Here is a 22,928-nt window from a genome sequence, read left to right on the forward strand (position 1 = left end):
TAATAAATGAAACTGTACATACATTATTTTTCTGCCCTGGAGGAAATGGACAGGGATAGCCCTGATACTGTATGTGCTAGCAGAAACTCGTGTACTTGGGGCAAGGAATCCCACTGAATTCAGTATTCATTGAGTCCACACTGTTGGAGCCTAGTACAAGATTAGGACTGTGTTTTGGAATATTTTGTAACAAATAATAAAATAGAGCAATGCTTATCACTAACACATGGCAAGGAGAATGCAAGTCAGTACATTACATTTGTTTTAATTGAAGTAAAATAGTACAGTCAGACTTAAAATTCAGATATACAAAGAACACCTGTAGCATTTTGCTATTTACAAACCAACATTTTCCAAAGTGGTAAAAAAAAATAACCAAGGTTAGAAACTGTACATTTGACACAGCTCTTTCAGTAATCTTATCATTTTCATAACAGTACCCTATATGGATTTTCACCTTTCAGTTCTCTGAATGTTATGTACAATAGATTGCTAGGCACACACTGTTAATTCTCAGTCTTCCAAGACCAAAGTGGATTGCATGGACTTAAGAACAACAAAGACACAAAATAAGGCATATAGTAATACAAATAATAGACAGAGCTTGAAATAATGCATGCCCTTTTTGTGAGATATAGCATCTCTGGTAGATTATCTGTGGTAACCCAAAATAGCTCCAACGAAGTAAGAGAACTCTGAAGGTTTACACCAAGTCTGGATCTGGCCTCAATAGTTTGGATTTGTGATATCAGTAGTTTGCACTAACAGTATAGAGTAACACCATGGTCATAGTGGACAGAGATTTAACATGAATGATTGGGTGTATGATTTGAAGAAGATGCTAAAGAAGTTTGTTCTCAGATCCCATCAAAAGTCAATGGAAAATGGGCATCTAACTCCTGTATAGCTTTTGGAAAATCCCATAGTGAGGTATAGTTGACTGAGATGGTTATTGATCATTACTACCTGATCAGAAATAATACACGGCAATGATGAAACATCTATCATAGTAAATCCCAAATCAAGACGCAATTTGCACTTTTGTAATTGTTACTATTATTTAGAAATGTACACATATCCTTTATGACAAGAAATCCACAGTAAAATGATACCATCAAAACACACACATTTTGCTGCCTACCAACAAACATTTTTTTTTTCCTATTAGTAGTTCTTTGAGATCAGATACTCGCTAAGCCCGATCCTGGATGTATTCCACACCCAAAGCTGCTACTCGCTGCAAAGGGAGCCGTGTGTGTGGAATGGCTGGAGGATGAGGATATGGAAGTAAGCATCATTTGGAAAGAAATCTCTTTAGCCAATGTTTAACATGGTTGACTATCCTATAAATAGACAATTGTCCTGGAAGAGCAGCCTACAAACAATAAACCAAGTCAGGACACAGTAGGGGCTTGCTCCTCATCACAAGTAGCTGAAGGAGTTAACTGCCATTCAACATGGGGAGGATGACATTTGATCATAATCTGGACATTTAAGTAGAGCAGGGTAGTTACTGTTCATCTGCAGGGAAGTGTCACTGGAAATATCAGACGGGCTGCGTCCGCGTACCCAAGCATCTGGGTGCAAGAACTGCCCGGAGTAATCGGAGCAGTTGCTAAGCCGTGGGCGATAGAAGCCAGGATGAGGTCTGTAGATCTCCTCAGCGGTGTATCTTTTCATAAACAGGTACACAGACATCACGCCCGCACTCTAAAGGGGAGAAAGAAACAAGCTGCAACTTGTAGCAAATAGGACTGGCCTCACAGTTAACCCTAAGGCGCAAATGCTACTTCAGAACTGCATTGGCATCCCCAAGAAGAAAATGTCCTTGAAACGATGGAGTGAACTTGGGTAGAAGAGTAGGACAGCAGTGTGGGTGCATGGAAACTAGGGTCTTCCTGCCCTGTTAGTGACTTCAGTAAAGCCACAGAGAAATTTCATTTCTCTTCCCCTCTACAGAGCAAGGATAACAGCCCTGTTACGAAAGCATTCTCCTGAATTACGTACGCCTTCTGCTACATTGCAGTATCTGACAAAGGATGCAGGCTCAGTTGAAGGTCCTAGGATCAAGCCCTTTGTTTCTCTTACTGTGCAAGTGCATTCCCTATATTAATGATGAAATGATCTTGCATTTAAAAGCACAATCTTGCTCTTCATAATAGCCTTTTTATGAAGCTTGGACAAATGATCAATTCCTGGGAACTAAATATAGTTCTTACAGGCGCTTCAGAGAGCTCACACTGGCAAGTACCTACCTCTGTCAGAAGGAAAGAGATAGCCGAGAAAGCAAATGACCATCCATATTTATAACTGAAGTAAGTCTCAGAGTCCTTGGTTCTGTTCAACATCTCATCGTTGATGCTGGATATGTACAATACCAGCCCCACCACAAGAGAGAGACCTGGAAAGAGATCAGGCAGAATTACAGCAGGAAGACGTTCCCCAGCAAAAATACTTTCATGGTCCTTTTTCTTTTAAGGTAAAATTTAAAGCAAGTAGGCTGCACTTAAATAATTAGAGAAACATACTTCACCTCATTGAGCTAACTGGTGCATTTGTCATTGTAGTCAAACCATATGTTCTTAAGGAAGGTCTTCTGAATTACAAGTACTCTGTGTACAAAAATGCTTTAAACCTTAGCTGTCACAGCTATTTGTTTAGCACTATGCTAACATTATGAATAAAACATTCACTTGTCTCATGGAAAATTATTATTTTAAAGTTCCAAAATCTCATGTGTCTGATTTACTATAAGAAATTAATGGTCTGTTTTTTAAAACACGGGAGTCCAAGATTTTGAGAGCAAAATTCCAGATCTCATGACATCAGTTGAGTGCCAAGCCAGGCAGTTAAGGGGCTAGCACTTCTATCCCATAATGAATGACTTGGAGGCCCAATGAAGAGTTCTCTGAGCCCAAAAACGCACCAAGATATATGCTAAAAGATAATCTTAGAGAATACTAAAACAACTCTGGAAGTACCAAAATTGTTTCAGGATCAGATATTTTTCCATCATTAATCATAGGTTATATCATGCAATGTAATATTAATATGGAATTTCTTTTGCTTAGTAGCTTAGTAGCTGGAATTTCTGAGGCTAAGACTTGTGTACTGTGAACCTTATCTATATCATATAGATGTGCAGAAAAGCAGGACCTGGGGGTCACAGTGGACAATAAGCTGAATATGAGCCAGCATATCTATGGTGCCAGGAAGACTAATGGCATCCTGGGATGCATTGGTAGGAGCGTTGCCAGCAGATCGAAGGAAGTGGAGAGAGTGCAGTGAAGGGTGACAAAAATGGTTCGGGGGCTGGGGGACATGACTTGTGAGGAGAGGCTGAGGGAACTGCACTTATTTAGTCTGGAGAAGAGAAGACTGAGGGGAGGGCAGGGGGTGGAAATTTAACAGTGGCCTTCAACTACCTGAAGGGAGGTTCAAAAGAGGGAGCTGGACTGTTCTCAGTGGGGGCAGATGACAGAACAAGGAGCAATGGGCTCAAGTTGCAGCCAGGGAAGTTTAGGTTAGATATCAGGAAGAATTTTCTCCCTAGGAGGGTAGTAAAATACTGGACCAGGTTACCCAGAGCGGTGGGGGACTCTCCATCTTTGGAGGTTTTTAAGACCCAGGTAGACAAAGCCTTAGCTGGGATGGTGGAGCTGGAGCTGGGGTGGACTAGGTGTGATCTCCTGAGGTCTCTTCCAATCCTCATTTTCTATGATTCTACATCATAAGGGACAGGCTCACAACTAGAGCTGACTGGGAAATTATTATCCCTATGAATATTTTCATAAAAAACTTTTAAAGAAACCCCCAACATTTTTGAAAAAGTTCAGAAGAAAGGATTCTTTTCCAAAAGTTTCCATTTAGTCATAAAGTCATTTTTCTTGGCAGATTTTTGACTGAGTCTAGCTATAACATGGCAAATGATAATAGACTTAAATGGAAAATTCTACTTTAAAGACTGTGGCACAGATGTAGCTTAAAATTTAGGATTTTCTTTTGAATATGAGTATGGTAAAAAATACTAATGCCAGTTTATGGCATCTGTTTATACATCTGCAGAGTTTTCCTATTATTTCCCCTTAAATACAAGGTAGATGCCTTACACTCCATATGCAAACAAGGCAGATGAGTTAGGAAGCACAGGGGTCATATCTTGCTAATAAAACTCACCAGACAGAATGAAGAAGATTCCCGATACAAAGGCCAGGATGGTTCTGTGGGGCCGAATGTGTCCAATGTTGCTCAGTATAAACCCAATGAACATGAAAAAGAGACTGACTAAAGGGAATGGCGTGGCGGATCGAATCATCTCTAAATGTTAAAAAGAGAGGGGAAAAAAATGAAAGTGCAGGGTGAGTGTCACTGGGCTAACCTGAGCAACAGCATCCTCTTTCACTCTTCTGTACATCTACACACACTTGCATTGAAGTAGGGTTAGCAAACATCTGTTGATATTCAAATTCCCACTGGTTTCCACATGCAGCATTATCAGTGTCCACCCACTACAGTATTTTCCTGCAGCACATATAACCCTTGTATTTATTAAATCAAAACATGTCATCAAGGTTCAATCAGCCTTAAAAGCTGCAAAAGCAGAGGAATATACAGGGAGAATTGGGCCACTCCCTCCTTAAGTTGTCTCACTGGGACTGCTCAACATAAGAAGACTCATACAAAATATACCAAGACAGACATTGCTGCAAACTATTCAGCCAGTAAGAACCAAATGTAAACCCATGTACTCCAGTAAATAACAGACCCTGACAACTCCTGCAACAGGAAAATCTCTCTGGGCACATCTACATGAGATGCTTACTGTGGAGTTGCCTAATTAGCTCCACAGTGAAGTCTCAGTGTCTACACATGCAGTCCTATTAAACAGCAGTAAGCTAATAAACGCTGTTATAGGTTAATACTTGTAAACACAAGTACTATCTTACAGTGGCATTATTTAGGGCACCACAATGTATGTGTAGATGCTGCCCCAGATGGCTGAAGCATGAGGGTGCTTCGCTGCAGGGGCTGCCTGCTGGCTAGCCCTACATTGGAGCACACTTGTACCCCAGCCAGCCCCTCTGCAGCACCTTGAGCCAGGTTGGATCAACCCCAGGCTGGCAGGCTGGCCCCTAGGTCCCCTGCTAGCCAGGGTCGCTCCGACATCGCTCAATGTGCTGCGGTCCCAGGTGCATGTGTAAACATGGCACCCAGGAGCAATAAACTCCAGTACAAACTGCACCGGAGTTTATTCAGTCAAATTAATTGCATGTGTAGATGCGTCTCTAAGTTTGACACCTTCTAGACTGTGAGCTTCCTGCCTTCGGAGGGAGACAGGTACTTAGGAGCATGTCTAGCACTTCACTTCGTAAAAATTGGAATTGCATGTAAACACCAGCTCCTGCATTAGGACAAGCCATTAACAGTGAGTCAGAAGTCTCTCTCTTACGTTCGGTGTTTTGAAGGGATTTTTTTGTGACCCTTAGGGTTGTTTGGTTGTAGCTGTGCTGGTCTAAAGACAGGCAGACAAGGTACTTTGGGTAGATGTGATATCTTCTATTAAACCAAAAAAATTGCTCTTTGCAAGCTTTTGGGCACAAACACTCTTCTCAGGCATAGGGAAAGTCTGTTGGTGGTTGTGTACTTTACTGGGTAGTATGGCAGACAAAATGAAAAATGCAGGTCTGTGAAAATGCCAATGTGTGGCAGTAAGGTTCAAAGGGAATGGGAGACAATACGTGTGAAAAGGTAATGGTGCGGGGGAGGAAGGGGGAGAAGGTGATAAAATGTAGCTGATAAAATGCAGACAGGTTACCTGGGGTTATCAAATGGCAGGCAGGTCATAAGGTTATGGCACATAATAACCTGCCTGCCATCTGATAACCTCAGGTAACCTGTCTGCATTTTACCAGCTACATTTATCACCTCCCCATCCCCCAACTACCTTTTCACACCTATTGTCTCCCGTTCCCTTTGAACCTTACTATCACACACAGGCATTTTCACAGACCTGCTTTTACATTTTGGCTTCCATGCTACCCAGGAAAGCACAGAGGTACCAACAGACTTTCCCTATACCTGAAGAAAGGCGTTTGTGCCCTGAAGTTTGGCAAGAAGAATTTTTCCAACTATTAGTTGGTCTAATAAAAGATATCACATCTACCCAAAGAACCTTGTCTGCCTTTGTGACTCTTCAGCACTTTAGCTGGCTGCAAAGAACAGGGGATATAATAAAAAAAAGTACCTACTTAAAACATTTATTGTTGATTCAGATGTCAGCTGCACGTTCATGGGCATGACATATTCTATAGTGAAACATCGGCCGTGTTCCTCACCTGCAGGAAGGAGAATCTGAATCATGCTTCTAACTTAATTAAAATGATCATTAATTTAAAACAAAACACATTTCCAGGCATATAAAGCAAACCTGGGTTTTTTTGGTGCTCTTTGAGTCCTAAGTGCAATTGTCTGGTGAAATATATCCATTACTATATCGTTGAGGGATCAGCTGCTTGGCTTTTAAAATGTCACCGCTGAAAGAATGATAGCCAAGGGAGTAGTGGTAGCGGGACTCACGTATAGCTCAGAAATACATCAGCTCAATGGATACAGCAGTCCCATCGTGTTGGCCATTCAGAAAATGTATTGGGAAGGCAGTGGAAAAGAAAAAAAAACAGCTCCAAGATGTGGTAAATGCATGGGCAAGATGATTGCAGTATTCAGTTTTATTTAATGAATTAAATGTAAACCATTGTTCTCTACTATGAAAAAGCCCTGAAAGCCAATTACCAGTCTGGGAGATTTCCTTCAGACCGCACACTCATAAACTGGGTAGAGAGAAGTCGGATGAGGAGGCCAAAAGTTTAACATTTGATATAAAATGTCTTATTAATATAAAAGGAAAGTACTGTGGGTAAAACCACCAGGAGGCAGGAGATGTAGATGGATTTCCAGCCACGCCACAGATAGAGACCCCTCAGGACAGTTATCTTGGCTTTGCTACCCAGGACTCGTTTCAACCAGGGGTGCAAGCTTGGCAATGGTTCTGCAGAACAGGACTGCACAGTTACGATCCTGCCCTTCCCCTATGCATCTCAGGCCCTTTATAAACAAAAAGGGCAGGATTGGGCCCTCCCAGTACCTCCCAAGGGAGCGCTCCTGTCTCAAGATGTAGGAAGGACTGATGGTTTTGGTTTACTGAGAGTCCCAAAGAGGGGGAAAAGAACAAAACAAAGCAACTGACTTCCTGAAAATGTTGTACCATTCAGCCCAGAACAATTATAGGCTCTTTTGCTGATGAAGTCTGTAAAGGACCAGGAAAATCAGAGTGGCTGGGAGTAATTCCCTCTCTCCTTTGCTTCTGAGCACGTAGCTGTGTGCCACCACCTCTCTACATGGTTACAACCTGATCCTGAGGAATGACACTTCCCCAAACCCCCATGGGAGAAGGACGTTTTGCTCATTCGACAAGTAGGGAAACTGAGATATGAACTGGCACGGTTGCTCTCCCAAGCTTATGCAGGACATCGGTAGCAAAGATGGAAATAGGAGCTAAAATTCCTGGCTCCCAGTTGCATGCTCTTGGAGACGGCCCTTCCCCATTAAGACCACATGCAATGATATCAGTCGGTGTTTCTTTTTACGTACCTGCCAGGAAGCAGACCCTCCAGAGCCCAGAGTGCAGCGACATTTTGATTTCAGTGGACTGATTTTGGGGCAGGATGATTCCTTCTTCCAGGTAGAGCCAATAGTCAGTGCTAACAGAAATCCCTAAGAGGCCCAAGCCACAGACAGCAAACACACTGCTGAGCAGAGTCAACGCCTTCCTGCCACACGTGCTCATTCCAAAAAGCATCAGGGTTCGAGGTGACCAGAAGGAAGAGCTGGAGGGGAGAAAGGATGGCACCATGAATATGTACAATAGCAGCAGCAAATCTGCTTCCAGCTTTGCTTTCTTTAAGGTCTGCAGGCGGCTTTGCCCTCAAGTACTTATTTAGGTAGAAATAAACTCCTGGACGCAGGAGTCTGATTTGACACCGACGTGATTTAAACACACAGCCTTCTGATCTGGAGTTGGATGTGCTACCATTGTGCCACAAGGTCCTACATGGCTGCTGTGCCCAGGCAGATGTAGAGTTTGAACTAGATGCCACCTGACTGGTGCACAGCTTTATACTAGGTCTCCCAATGCTTGCCGACTTTCTGAACATAAAGCAAAGCGTGGCATAGCTGGCTACAAAGCATACAGAGATAAATATTCTCATCAAGGAGATATTATTCATGTGTTCAATGCATCTGTTCAACAAGGACAAGTACAAAGTCCTGCGCTCAGGAGGGAACAATCCCATGCACCAGTGCAGGCTGGGGACCGACTGGCTAAGCACCAGCTCTGTAGAAACGGACCTGGGGGTCACAGTGAACAATAAGCTGAATATGAACCAACATTGTGCCCTTGTTGAGAAGAAGATTAATGGCATCCTGGGCTGCATAGGTAGGAGCATTGCCAGCACGTCAAGGGAGGTGATTCTTCCCTGCTGTTTGGCACTAGTGAGGCCACATCTGGAGTCCTGTGTCTAGTTTTGGGCTCCCTGCTACAGAAAGGATGTGGACAAATTGTTGAGTCCAGTGGAGGGCAATGAAAATAGTTAGGGGTCTAGGGCACATGATTTATGAGGAGAGGCTGAGGGAGCCGGGCTTTATTTGGTGTGGAGAGGGGAAGACTAAGTGGGGATTTAATAGCAGCCTTCAACTACCTGATGAGGAGGTTGAAAGAGGATGGACCTGGACTGTTCTCGTTAGTGGCAGGTGCCAGAACAAGGAGCACCAGTTTCAAGTTGCAGCAAGGGAAGTTGAGGGTAGATATCTGGAAAAACTCTCTCACTAGGAGGGTAGTAAAGCCCTGGAACAGATTATCCAGAGAGAATCATAGAATCATAGAAGTCGGGTCGAAGGGACCTTGTAGATCTTCAAGTCCAACCCCCTGCCTGGGCGGGAGAAAAAGACTGGACTCAAATGTCTCCAGCCAGGTAGGCATCAAGCCTCTTCTTAAAGACCCCCAGGGTAGGAGCCAGCACCACTTCCCTTGGAAGCTGGTTCCAGCTCCTAGCTGCCCTGACTGTGAAGTAGTTCTTGCGGATGTCTAATCTAAATCTACTCTCTAATAAGTTGTGTCCATTGTTCCTTGTTTCATAGTTTCATAGTTTCATAGTAGCTAGAGTCGGAAGGGACCTAGGTAGATCATCTAGTCCGACCCCCTGCCTTAGCAGGAAAGAGCACCGGGGTCAGATGGGGGTTGGACTTGAAGATCTACAAGGTCCCTTCGACCCGACTTCTATGATTCTATGATTCTCTCTGGATAATCTGTTCCAGGGCTTTACTACCCTCCTAGTGAGAGAGTTTTTTGTCATGCCAGGGGGCGCGAGGGGAAACAGCGTCTCCCCTAAACCCTTCTGGTCCCCCCTAGTGAGTTTATAGACAGTCACCAGGTCCCCCCTCAGCCTTCTCTTGTGAAGGCTGAACAGGTTCAGGTCCCGCAGTCTTTCAATGTAGGGTCTGCCCTGTAGTCCCTGGATCATGCGTGTGGCCTCCTCTGGACCCTTTCAATGTTGTCCACATCCCTCCTGAAATGGGGCGCACAGAACTGGACACAGTACTCCAGCTGTGGCCTGACCAGTGTCACGTAGACGGGGAGGATCACCTCCCTGGCTCTACTTGAGATGCACCTGTGGTTGCATGACAGGGTCCGGTTAGCCCTGCCAACCGTGACCTCGCATTGTCGACCCATGTTCATCTTGGAGTCAATAATGACTCCAAGATCCCTTTCTGCCTCCATGCTCTCAAGAAGGGAGTTTCCCAGTCTATAAGTGTGCTGCTGGTTTCTACTGCCTAAGTGCAGCACCCTGCACTTGCCAGTATTGAAACGCATCCTGTTTATGTCAGCCCACTCCTGTAATATCCAGGTCTTGTTGCAGTCTTTCCCTGCCTACTAGCGTGCTCACCTCACCCCAAATTTTGGTATCATCTGCGAATTTAAACAGGTTGCATTTCACCCCATCATCCAAATCGCTGATGAAGAAATTGAACAGCGCGGGCCCAAGGACCGAGCCCTGGGGGACTCCGCTGCCCACTTCCCCCCAGGTCGAATATGATCCGTCCACCACCACCCTCTGAGTATGACCCCTGAGCCAATCTGCAATCCATCTGACTGTGTAGGCATCAATGCCACAGTCGCCTAGTTTTTTAATGAGGATGGGGTGGGAGACCAGCAAAGGCCTTGCTGAAGTCTAGAAAGACTACGTCCATGGCAACACCTGCATCCATTGCCTTTGTGACCTGATCATAAAAGAGAGGTGGTGCAGTCTCCACCCTTGAAGGTTTTCAAGACCCGGCTAGGTAAAGCTTTGGCTGGGATGATGCAATTGGGGCTGGTCCTGCTTTGAGTAGGGGGTTGGACTAGATGTGACCTCCTGAGGTCCCTTCCAGCCTTGCATTCTCCATGATTCTATTGTTTATGCAGTGTCTGTGTACTGCAACCCAAGTCAGAGCCTCATTTATCAAAAGTATTTTATGCCTATCACTGGGATATCATGCAGGATTCCTGTGAGCTATTCTATGTTGCAAAAAAAAAGAAAAGAAAAAGAATGGGGTTAAATGATCTGAGCAGGGTTGGAGGAAGAAAGATGCAAGTCAGGAATCCATGGGTCTCTTCCTGTCCCTTAAATATGAAGCCAATAATAGTTACTTACAGTAATTAACAGGGGTGCTATATGTCTTTGCAGTTTGCAGAGCACTTTGAGAGTCTACAAGGGAAAGTGTCTATCAGAACATCCTCATGATTACTAACCCGAGAAGCAGGCGATGCTTTGTTAAGTACATCTTGCCACTAAACAGTCTTGTCGTGTGTCTATAAGTCAGATCCCTTTCAGCACCAGAGCTTATTACAATGTATTTTCTCCTTGATATCAAATCAATACATTAACCTCCCCATAAGGCTACACACAGAATTTCAAGTGAAGTGTCTTTTGCCTTTTGCACAACAATATCGTGAAGGAACTGAACAGGTAATGTACAATACGATAATTGTATTTATTGTATATATGCAGCATACAAAGATTAATGATATTTTCATACTGGTGCTCTGGTTGGTTTCTAAAACACAGAACACTGAACCACTAGAAGGCTCACAAAGCAATGCAAAAGACAGTAGCTTATTCCTATTTATATGTGTATATATTACTCACACACACACATGCCCCATGCTAAATGCTAATGAATTAAGTACATCTTGGTAGGAAAGGTTTGTATCTTCCATCAGAGCTAATACCACCACAGCAATTTTCCTTCTCCATCACCAAAGAAAGATACCAATCATAACACTTCATTAAGTTAAGGCATTGGCTCTTTATGGAAATAGATTCTGCCCAGAAAGTCTTGACATTATCTTGAAAAAATGCTGTCACTTCAAAAACGTAGCCTGTGCAGAACTGTGCCATCACATAGTATCATAAGCCCTTCCCCTATACCTTTGCTAAAGGGTTATATATATAATTTTTAATGGTTCTGTCAGCTACAGCAAAACCAGGACAATAAATATTCCCAGCAGTGACTGTGGACATTTACCTTCTTTCAGCCACACCATAAAGATACAGAATACTGATTGCTCCCTTCATTCAAACGCTGGAGGGCAGTGATCAGGTATGCTCAGAGATACCATTGCTTTCCAGACACCCACCCACGCTGTGGAAGAGCGCAAGAAATGATAGGTTTGAAGACATCCATATCCCTATGGAGAAGGTCAGCTGCAACATATACATAATAAATGTCCAAGAACAGGCACTTCTTCTGATGTCCTGGAGACAAGAAGCGAAAAAGGAATTGGCAGTCACAGGGAGGGGAAGAGATTGTTGTTTGAAGACAACTTTGATTTGCATCCTCAGATATGACTAGAGTGGCTGTGACAATTTTACCCCACTTGCATCAGGGGAGGATACTACTCAGAATGGTGTATTAAGGACTCTCATCCACCCTTTACTTACTTACTTACAAGCCTTTCCCACCTCTTCCATGTTCCTCCTAATGAATCCTTTCTGTGACTGCAAAACCAGATCCTTTAATAAGTGAGGAGGAAAACAGTGATTCTTTAAGAAGAGTGCGTAATTCTTCAGCCCCTTAAAGATATGCCAAGAAGGTGACTATGCCAGCTCAGAGCCTTCTAAGTTCTGTTCCTGCGGTCGTCCCCGAATCAGATTTTCTAACTGCAGTGTCTAAAACAACTACATTTCACTCCTGCCTGTACTAGCAAAACAACATAAGGAAACTGGATCCTATTCAAGGATCACGTATCATCAAAAAATCTCTGCACTAAAAGCCTGCCTTAGAGAGGTACTGAGCTGCTAAAAGTCCAACTGGGAGTGTTCAGGAGCAAGTCTTTATTGCAGTGCAGGAAATTATATATTTTTTCTTTCCAATCCTTTGTTTAGGACAAGAGCTTGGAAAATCATACTAACAGGATTTCTACTCTTTCACTGGCATATTTCTAGCACTGATGCCAGAAGTTGGACTACAGAATCATGCCATCCTGATTGCCAGTTTTCTTTCTTCTCCCCCATTTCAGGCTGACAACTCACCTCTGATGAGTTTGAGTGACACTTTATTAGTGTTCAGCATGTGGGAGTCCAAACTACAGTGACAGCTCGAATCATGTCAGAGATAAGTATGGGGATACAAAACAAGAACTGAAGACAAGAAGAATTTGGCTTTGCTGTTTGAAAGTCCAATGCCTTGTGAATTAACAGGGCTCTTAAAAGGGACATTTTCAAAGGCAAAAATGAGAATTAGGTTTGAATTCCCAAAGGAGTCAGGCACTTAAATGACCTTTGGGCCTCCTACCACTGGAAAGAGGAGATTTTTTCAGGTTCCTAATGATGTCAGTGTGAAAAAAAATAATTGTATAGACTTGGCGATTTAAGATACTGAATTGTTAAACTGTCATGGTTTTTTGGTACGAGGCCAAGGACAAATACAGGAAGTCCAGAATATAATCTGCAATTCACACACGTTTCCTCCTGTTTTATAGATATGTCTCCTAATGGGAATTGTGCATGTGCTATCCCAGGATAAACCCCTCCAGCAACCTTTGACACTACTACGGACATTTTTCTGTCACTGCTCACCCAAGTTCAGGAGGACTGCCTTAAAGTTCAGACCCATTCCTCCAAGATCCCAGACATAAAATATTCTACTAGACGATGAAGCTCAATCTGGAAACCACGGTGCTTCCACACTGGCTCCGCAGCTTCCATAGTGAACTAGATCATCCAAGAAGAAATCCTTGCATCAGCTGAGGGCTAAAAATGGGCAGCAAGCAAGTGTGGTCAACCTGGAACATGGACAGTTTTCCTGTCACACCGACACACGTTACTGCAAGGCTTTGCTGCCAGTTTCACTGGTTCTTTATAAAGAAGACTCCCCCCAGCAAGGGCAGGGAGGCAGGGGCTGGGGAGTGTGTGACCAGAAGCCAAGGATGTCCTGAAACCCTGAAAGGCCAGAGTCTGAATCCTAAAGGGCTCTTGATGTGGATGTGGCGAGGATGCTGAATGGAAGGCTTCCTACACAGGGGCTTGTTGTTTGTCCATAAAGCTGCTCGTGTCTTGTGCTTTGTCTACAAGTCACTTTGCAAACTCTGTTCGTGACTGGCTCGGAGACAGCGATCCAGAACTCGGAGAAAACACAAAACCCGCTGGAGGATCTCGAGAGGCAGATTCAGGGTGTGTGCAGGCTGGAGGGATCTCAGAGTAAAAGCTATGCACCAGGCTCATGCTAGCCACAGCTGCGAAGAAGCAATTGGTGATGAGCCTCTGCGCAACCTGTGGCCCAATTATTAGACTCCATGAGAAGACTGGAGAAACCACAGGGGCTCAGTAGCTCTTCAAATGCACTAAAATAATTAGAAATGTTTTGTGCTCTCTCATTATTATTTTTAAAGCGGGGGTTTTGAAGAGAGGCTCGGCACACAGAGAATGTGTCTGGGAGCCCAGATCCAGAAGCAGTCCCTAGTCTGGCCTGAAAAAGCAGCAGCCAGGGTTGTAGCAGATAAAACTCAGATTAGAGAACAAGATGCAGTGCAACAGTGGGAGCTCAGTGCTGCACCACGTATGTTCTTCAGTCAACCTCCTCCCTTCCAGCCATTAAACTGCTGGAACTACTGGAGTTAATGGAATCATTAATTACTTAAATCATATACCGCCTCAGTTACAAAATGGAATAGCAATTACCATGGAGTTTACAACACGCTCAGAGGGAACAGACATGTGACTATTAAAAAAGCTTGTACAGGACAAAGTTTGCTGGACAGATGGCATCGACTTTGCTCTGATTTCTTTAATTAATTATCTCTTTCACCTCAGAGGATCTCAAAGTGAAATCTAAACCATGCATCAGGAGCCTCATCCACAGCTGAGAAGCAGCAAGCCCACACAAAAAAGAAGCAAGAGGACTATAAATTATGTGCACGTCATGGGGCCTGATTTCCCAAAGTGCCAAGTACCCACAACCCATTTAAAAACTGTGGACATGCAGGTGCTAATAAGGTGTGTGCACTAGGGTGGCTTAAAAATATTTTGGGGACTTTTTTGTGGTGCTGGTGAGAAGAGTGGGAATGAACTCAGCAGAGTGAAACAAAAGAGATACAACAGGAGAGCAAAGAAATATAGTATGACAAGAAGTATAACAGCTATACTATTTTTGATGGGTCTAAGATGGGCCTCCTTTCCGTGAAAATAAATGAAAGAAAATGGGAGCAGTCTGAAATCCAAGTACCATCTCCCAGTGCCTGTACACTGAACAGATCATGGGAACAAATACGAGGAGGTAGAGAAATTGTATTGCAAATCCAACTCAAAGAAAAAATAGCATGACAAGCAACATCAGAGTACCATTGTTGGAGCAGGCAGAGAGATGTGGCTCACAAGTTCTCAAGAGAGAGTTTAAAATTGGCTGGCCGTGAGTCACTTAACTCTAAATTAATCCACACCAAGGATAATCCTATTACATTTTTCAGTTGATCAGGCACAGGAGCAGTTGAGATCATTTAATTTGAAAAATAATTATAAAGAAACAAATCGTGAGCGCAGAGTTATAGTGTTTGCCCAGTTGCAAGTGATCTAGTTACGGTTATATTGGATCTTTCGCTTTAATAGTCTCACTTGACTGCTCCTAACTTCTGGCTACTTGCAGACATTACAAAATGTAACACAACAACCGCAATTTACTGGAAGAAGTAGTGCGTTACTTAGCCCCAGCTCTGCAGCATCTGTACAGATCAGGCACTTCAGTGTGGCTTTTTGGCACTTGTATCTAAAGCAGAGTTAGTCTGAAGCTGATGTGCCGCCTCATCAGGGCATGTGCTGGGCTTGACACACGAATGTGCTGAGTTTAAAGTAAAGTGCTGTTGGGCAAGCAGGCTCTGAGCACAGAGGTGGTTAGCTGCGTTAGTCTGAAATCAGGCAGAAGGTAGGGCAGGGTGGCAGCTTAGACACTGACTGGTTCAGGGGGGTGAGCTTTCCTTTTCCTTTTATTGTTTCCAAACTTTGGATCTTATTCAAATAGTCTTGTTAAAAGTTTGGTTAAACAAACATTTTAAAAAACCAAGACAAAACACCCCGCAAACAAAACAAAACAAAATAAAACCCAGTCATTTTGAGGCTATGGAAGCCTTTTGAAAACAAAAATGTTTTGTGTATTCCCATCTATTGTTTTAAATACAGTGGTCAAAACTGAAAAAAAAAAATTGGTCTTTTAAAAATAGGGTTCCTAAAAAGTGGCCTGAATGTCAAAGGAACTGCGCATCCACAGCTCCAATTAACCTCAAAGTGAGACATGTCTTCAGCACCTCTAAAGAAATCAGGCCACTTACCTAGGTGCCTAATGTGGATCCATGGTGTGAAGACTATTGTCAGCGCTCTGTGAAACAATACTAATAATATCATTTCATCCCCAAAATATCCCCTACATTAAAAGAACATCAAGGCTGGAAAGTGAGGTGTTCAAAAGTCAGGAAGCAGCAACACAAAGGCTGTTGGCACAAATCTCATTCTGTATTGCACACACATCTGTTTTGCATTATCCAGCACTGCTTGTTCTGGGGGACTCCAAGTTCATTAAGTGCACAGGATGCCCGGTGTTTGGTGACCACGGTCATACAATAATGCCTTTCATCCCCATCATGTAGTACTGCATGGTACCATTACTGCATCCTGCTCATGCCCTGCACTGAAATCATTCTTTTTGTCAGCCTTGGTTTTGCTCATTGCTCGGAGTTTATCCCCAAGATAACTGAAGTTCTCCGCAATGGCCCAGGTTAGGAGGGATCTCAGCACTCACCTTACATAGCACAGGGAGTAAGCAATGTTTCCTAAGTCATACAGGGCACCAATGGCAGAGGTGGGACTTGAACCCAAATCTTCCAAGACATAGTCCGATTCCTTGTTCAAGAAGCTGCTTTCTCTCATCAAGTAGACTCTATCGCTGTACACATCAGACTTATATACCATCCTATATCATTCGCAGCAGTCCAAATGTTAGCGCCTAACTTTCAATGACCCTGGAAACTTGTAATTACTACAAAAAAAAAAATACCTCAGTGCACACAAACTCCAAGTTAGGCCAGATGCTTACATTCAAGAGCTCATTAACAATTAGTCGCTGCATCAAAATATAATCCTGAGAGAGCCTGTTTGTAAAGGACAGCACCTGGGTTGTTCAACCTGTCTCTTAGGAACCTCACCTCTTTGGTCAGGCAGCAGCAAATGCTTTGCCAAGCAGAAGACCCCCATACTGTACTTTGAATATCAGCAAACAGGAGGCAGCGGATGACAGCGTACCGAACACGCCACACATGCACGTGCTTCAGGTGTGCAGCAGTTCAAAAGTGCAGGGCCAGGCAGCTGTGCTGAGAGCACACAGGAAGAAGCAGCTTCCTGGGCAGGAGGTTGCAGACCATGCGAGACATGTCATCGTTTCAGTTGTCTGTGTCAGAGTCATTCAAACGAGCAACACACGTCAAGGGTTTAACAAAAAAGACAAGTAGGGACTTCACCTACATGTCATCATGAGACTTTAACCTGGTGATCTGATGTGGAAGTGTTAGACAGGCCATACCCTTCAGAAGAAAATTAGGACCTACAGTTCTGTGAGACCTTGGAGCACTTCCCACAACAGTGAAGTAGAGATGTCTAGCTACACCCCAGGCATGAAGTCTGTGTCTGAATCACTAGCAAGGCCTGACACTTTCCTGGTCATACCTCTGTCCTGACAAGCAGTACACAGCCTGTGTATACAAAGGCCTGTATACAATATTCATCAACTTGCTGTATTATATTATGAATTCCCAATAGGAGACACCATTTGAAATGTTACCTTTTAATACACTAGATTATTTAGCATATCACAGTGGAGAAATACTTATCACTGTAGAGGCCAGAAGATAAATCTGGAGGAAAATAAAAATTGAGCATGTGTACACATGCAGCAGACTGCGCAGTTGTTACTGAGCAGTCATTTACTTGCTTAAGCTAGTCCTAAAGGACTGCACAATATCCAGCATCACTGCGCAGTCCTGTTGCCACATGGTTATTTTTAACTGCTACTGCGCAGTATCTCGTGTAGATGCGCCCATTTGGGACTTTCACTTTAGGACTGCAGACTTCTCACGTTCCTGTGTTACTCCTAATGTTACTAATCTGTTGATCTCTATATGTACTACTGTATTAGGTATATAAGCAGCATTTTCCCCTTTATATTATAGATATTTACCGTATAGTAGTCTGCAAAGCTAGCAATCTTCATTTATCTTCCACATTAGAACTCCTAAACTGCAGTTTCAGAAGAATGGGTTTTGACTTGTTTTCACTGAAATCAATGACAAAATTACTTAAAGTCCAAGTCAGACCCTTACAAAGCAGAACAATGGGTACTGCTTGCCAGCAGGAGTGATAGTATAAATATAAAGGAACAAGAGCCAAAATCCCAGAAAAATGAATGTAGTAAAATTGCATCAGAGAATAATATTAATGGAAGCAGCATAGGATTATGGGATAGTGGAAGGAGCAGCAGACTATTAGTTGAGAGTAAATCTGTGCAAACCAGAGGGGCCAAGTATGTGGGGGCCCAAAGGCCTTGGCCTTCCTTGGGAAGAAGGTTGTCACCTGAAATGTGTAAAAGTTTCCACATGTCCATCATCTTAGCCCCCCCCCACAAAAAAAAGATAAAAGTTAGTGCCTATGACGCAAACTGATTTTTGCTTCAATAGGCGTGTCTACACAAGATGCTTTACTGCACAGTAGCATAGTTTATAGTATGTGCCACCCAGCCTGCACCCCAGCACTGCTGCCTGGTTGGGTGCTACAGGCTCCTTCCAGGCCTGCTGGCACCCAATCCCAGCTGCATGCAGCTCCTGGCCACTGGGGCCAGCTCCAGCTGCCCACAGCTAACCCCCAGCAGCCTGGCCGGGCCCTGCAGTGCTGTGGGCATCGCCTTGCTGTGTGGTTGCTAGTCCCATGCTGTGCCCCTGTGCTGGGTGCTACAGGCAGGTGCCCAGACCAAGCAGCACAGGGACAGCCATGAAAAAGCCTAGACACCTGGCATGGGAGCACCAGTGGCATCATTGCCAATGCCATAGGCTGTCTCCTGGGGCCCCAACAGGTCCATGGAGAAGACCGGTGACCTTGTGGCACTGTGAGGGTGAGGCATAGGTGCAGCAGCAGTTTGCACAGGGTGGGTGCTCCAACACCCACATCTATGAGGGATTGTCAGACTGGATGCAGGAGTGTGGGCATGACTGGTCCGTATGGCAGTGCCACATAAAGGTAAAGGCCTTACAGGCACGACAGGTTACCATCATCGACCACAACCATCGGTTGGGGAGTGCCCCCAAGACCATGCTCTTTATGTGGCAACTGATGGACATCCTCACACCCTGGGACCCAGGCTGCAGCCATGTTGTCTACTGCAGCATGGGCAGCCTGCCCAAGCCCCTGCTCCAGCCTGGCATCTGTGGTGATGTGGTGCCAGAGGAGGGGCCTTCAGGCTGCTGGGAGCTCAGGCCAGAGCCTGCCCTGACAGCTGCATGACTTCAGCCCCAGCCATGGCCAGCCATGTCATTGGCAGCTGCCAGCAGTGCCAGCTTTTCCCTGGGGGGAGGCCCTGCCGGGACTGACTGGAGCTGCTGGGCACGCCAGCATTGCCCACTTGGTAAGCCCTGCACTGGGGAGAGGGCTCTACCTGCCCCAGCCCCTGCCCATACTCCCCTGGCCCCTGGGTGACCCTTCAATGCATACAGGGAGGTGGGAGAAAGTGGAAAACTTTATTGAGCAGCCCATGCCCCTGCATCTAGGTGGGCATGGGCTTCACATGATGAGAAATGTGTTGATGCCAGTGGTGATGTCCTCCTCAGCTGCAGGGGACAGGGTTGTGTAGCACAGCCACACACAGCCCTTCAGATGGTGGCAGAGGTTGCAGGGCAACACAAGCTTGCCCCCTGCACTGTAGAAGCTCAGGGACCCATGCTAGGTGTGCTGGTGCGTCTGGGGCACCATGGCCAGCAGCAGCAGGGCATAGTGGGTCGAGCACCCTTTGGTCCATGCAAACAGCTCCTCGCACTGCACCTGGGACATGTGCAGCAGGAGCACGCTTGGGGCACAGAGGGGCCACAGTGGGGAGCTGGCCCCAGGGTGGGGGTGCAGGCAGCTCTGTGTCCCAGTCATTGGCGAGCTCCACACCCCCCCAAGCTATGGACTTGGTGGTAACACAGGAGACGGGCTGGCCTGCAGGAGAAGCGGGGCAGCGGGCTCTGAAGCCTGGCCTTGGCCCTGCCTGGGAACGGGGCAGGGGAGGCAGGCTGCCTGCAGTCAGCACCCAATGACCCACAGCCCCCAGGGAGTGAATGGGGCTCTGTTGCTGGGGAGGGAGTGGGGACAGGCTCTGTCGTTGGAGAGGGAGAAGGGGGCTGTTTGGTGCAAGGGCAGTAAAAGTGTTTTTCTGAGAACTGCCTGCAGTAAGCGTGGTCTTGGGGGTGGGCAGCTGTCCAGGTGGGCTACATCGGGGAGTGCAGGGGAAGGTGGTTGGCCAGCGCCTCTTGCATCCAGTGCCCTGGACCCCACTGATGAGTTTTCTGGCTTGCCCAGGGTCTTCGCAGCAGGGGCCTGCTGGGGCCAGCACCAGGCCAGCAGGAGCCTGGGGCACTGGGCATTGCTGCCAGGGGCAGGGGCTGGAACAGCCATGGTGTGGGGAGGCAGAGTCTGCAGCAAGAGAGCTGTTGTGTGCTGGCTCCAGCCTCTGCATGCTGCTTGCAGCCAGAAAAGTGGCTGGTCAGGGAGCAGAATTGGGCTGCCTCTTAAAAGATGGCTGCTGGTAGCTGTAGCCAGAGCCCTGATGGTGGCAGAGGCACATTGCAGGGCCACAGCGGAAGCAGTTTGCTACTAGGAGCAGCAAAGCTGCTCCCAGATCTCTGCACATGTGGGTGCCTGCTCGGGAGCATTTACTTGCAAGTAGACTGCTTCTCACAGGGTGTGTCTACATATGTATTTGATCTGGGACTAGTGTTTTGGTGATAAGTTTATTGGACCAACTGCATACTTCGGAGAGATATTAGACAAGCTTTTGGGCCCAGAATGCTTTTCTTCAGGTGTGAGGCTGAAGACCTGAAGAATGGCACTTTGTATCTCAGAACATTTCTAACATCTCTCCCAACTACGCAGCGGGCATATCTACATGTTCCTTAATGTGCAGTGGTTACTGTGCATTTACATTTAATACTTGTATAATCAAGTACTATCTAAATGCGCAGTAACTGGAGTTACTGCACAGTAGCATCACTAAAAAGGCATTCACTTGTGCTACTGTGCAGTAGCCTAATAATACCGCGCAATAACATATTGGCACTGTTTGTGCTGTGATGTGCTACTGTGCGGTATTATTAGGCTGCTGCACAGTTGGTGTCTTATGTAGATACATCCAATAAAGGTATCACCAAAACCCCTTGAGTCCTGCATGTTTCCTGGCTGAGGTATCACTGAAGCTTTTTCATTCACTGGCCTGAAGCAAATTCTTTTAATTCTGAAGAATTAAAAAAAAAATGAATTTAGGGGTGATGCAAACAAGAAACTCTTGACATTTTTGGCACATTAGAAAGTAAAAAAAAATTCAATTTTGCTCAAGCAAAACATTGTGTTTTGATTATCAGCATTTTTAGGATTTTAGAGAATGTAAAATGTCTTTCAGTTATAACAGGAAGTCATTTCCAGCTGAAAATACCCAAGCATTTTGGCAGGAAATGTCAAAACTTTTTTTTGTGTATTTTCCCCAACACAAACATTTCAGGGAACTAAACACAAATTTGCAAGCCATGCCAATATCATTGATTTATTAGTTGTAGCATGAGATTTAACTCACGTATTCGCCTTTTAAGCCATTTAAAAGCAAGACTCAACTCCAAATCACAATGCTCCTGACACGTTTAAGGCACTTGCTGTATTTAGAAAGAGAAATGAAAGCTGTTTCTTCCATAACTAATTGAGCATTTCAAGGGCTCCACAGTCTTCAAGCAGGGCAGATTAGCTGTTCTGTATCCTGCCATGCAAGGCATTTAAAATGTTTTAATCTAGATTTGAAAAAAAAATGTATGTGCTTTTTCCAGTGTCAAGCAGGCACTTTAACCCTGCGTAAGACACAAATTAAAAACACTGAAGCATGAACTTTCTTTGTGTTACGACGTTGCACTCCTACAGACAGGCTAAGAATAACTCACTGTGAAAAGAGGTTAGTTATGGAAGGTGGTGGGCAAGGGATGCACCAGGATCATCATTTTTAGTAGGAGCAGTGGGGTGGATTAGGCTCTTGAACAGCATTTCATCTGCTTGCCCCTTGCTTTGAGTGCTTGATGCAGATGGGACACAATAGCTGGAGCTACAGCGGCATGACAGCTCGAGTTAAATTAAGCAATAGTGAAGGAAACCTGGAGAGCCAACTGAAAAAATCCACCTCTCCTCTCAGGTTCCTACATCCCACGCTGCAGACACAAGTACAGGCACTTAGGCAGTAGCGGAGCTGGAGAAGGGGGGTGCCTGCACTAATGCAAGGGTTCTTCCCACATTAAAATATCTCCCACAGCTCCTGCTTGGGAACGGCAACATCTGGAGCATCTTATGAAACAGGTCTCCCTTTCCCAGTGAAAAGGACCCGAAAGAGAGAGAGAGGCCTGAAAAATCCCCCGAGCACTATCTTAATTGCTGAACAATGAGCCCTGCAGACAAACAGCATATGGTTGTGTACGTGTATATATAAGCGTGAGTGTGTGCGTGTGCATGCAGACAGGCCTAGGAGACCTCTACCCAGGATGCCTTATTAAAAGACACTTGCTAGTGTAGAGTAGATGCCTTGTTAGTCAGCCAGGAGGAGAGTACTTCCACCTTCCCCAAGACTCCTGCCTTACCACAAAGCCACTGGGCACTGAAATAGTATCATCATTAAACGAAGGAGTGAGGGTATACTTCAGATAAGCATCTTAGCAGCTCAAGTGGCATTAGCATAAACTGGCTAAGTGAAAGCTTTGCTTCTTGATAGCTTTACACAGATGTGGAGCTGTCCCATGGCAGTACAGTGGGGTTTGTGCACCTGCTCTAAAAAGCCTCTCACAAGCCTCCAGATGGCTGATGAAGACAGAACCTAATCTTCACCGGGTGAAGATTTCTTCGCCTCTTTGTTTTAACTCACCAATTAACGTACTGGAAGACATCCTACCAATCATTATATGTTATCTGGCTTGACTGCAGTTTTTAAAGCATAAAATAATATGTCAGGACTCTTGATGTATGCAAAACCCAAGTCTCCCATGTTTTCAGTAAACTTCAGTCTCATTTCCTGGACTGAATGCT

At 45.0% G+C, this 22,928-nt stretch overlaps 1 protein-coding gene across 2 annotated transcripts in view; it reads right to left on the reverse strand.

Moving 5' to 3' along the window:
* Positions 1-260: 260 nt before the first annotated feature.
* The window catches only part of CACNG5 (calcium voltage-gated channel auxiliary subunit gamma 5), a 33,589-nt gene continuing 10,921 nt past the window's right edge, over positions 261-22,928 (reverse strand). For both annotated transcript variants that reach the window (XM_090059993.1, XM_090059992.1), the window contains exons 2-6: positions 7,648-7,883; positions 6,249-6,335; positions 4,177-4,317; positions 2,256-2,401; positions 261-1,710 (exon numbers count right to left, since the gene is read on the reverse strand). In XM_090059993.1, coding sequence (XP_089916119.1) covers positions 1,453-1,710; positions 2,256-2,401; positions 4,177-4,317; positions 6,249-6,335; positions 7,648-7,855 — 840 coding nt within the window. In that variant the 5' untranslated portion in view covers positions 7,856-7,883 and the 3' untranslated portion in view covers positions 261-1,452. The remainder of the gene's footprint in view (positions 1,711-2,255; positions 2,402-4,176; positions 4,318-6,248; positions 6,336-7,647; positions 7,884-22,928) is intronic.

This window comes from Crocodylus siamensis, chromosome 8 (assembly GCF_052110815.1).
Source record: "Crocodylus siamensis isolate JL-2025a chromosome 8, ASM5211081v1, whole genome shotgun sequence".
NCBI lineage: Eukaryota > Metazoa > Chordata > Crocodylia > Crocodylidae > Crocodylus > Crocodylus siamensis.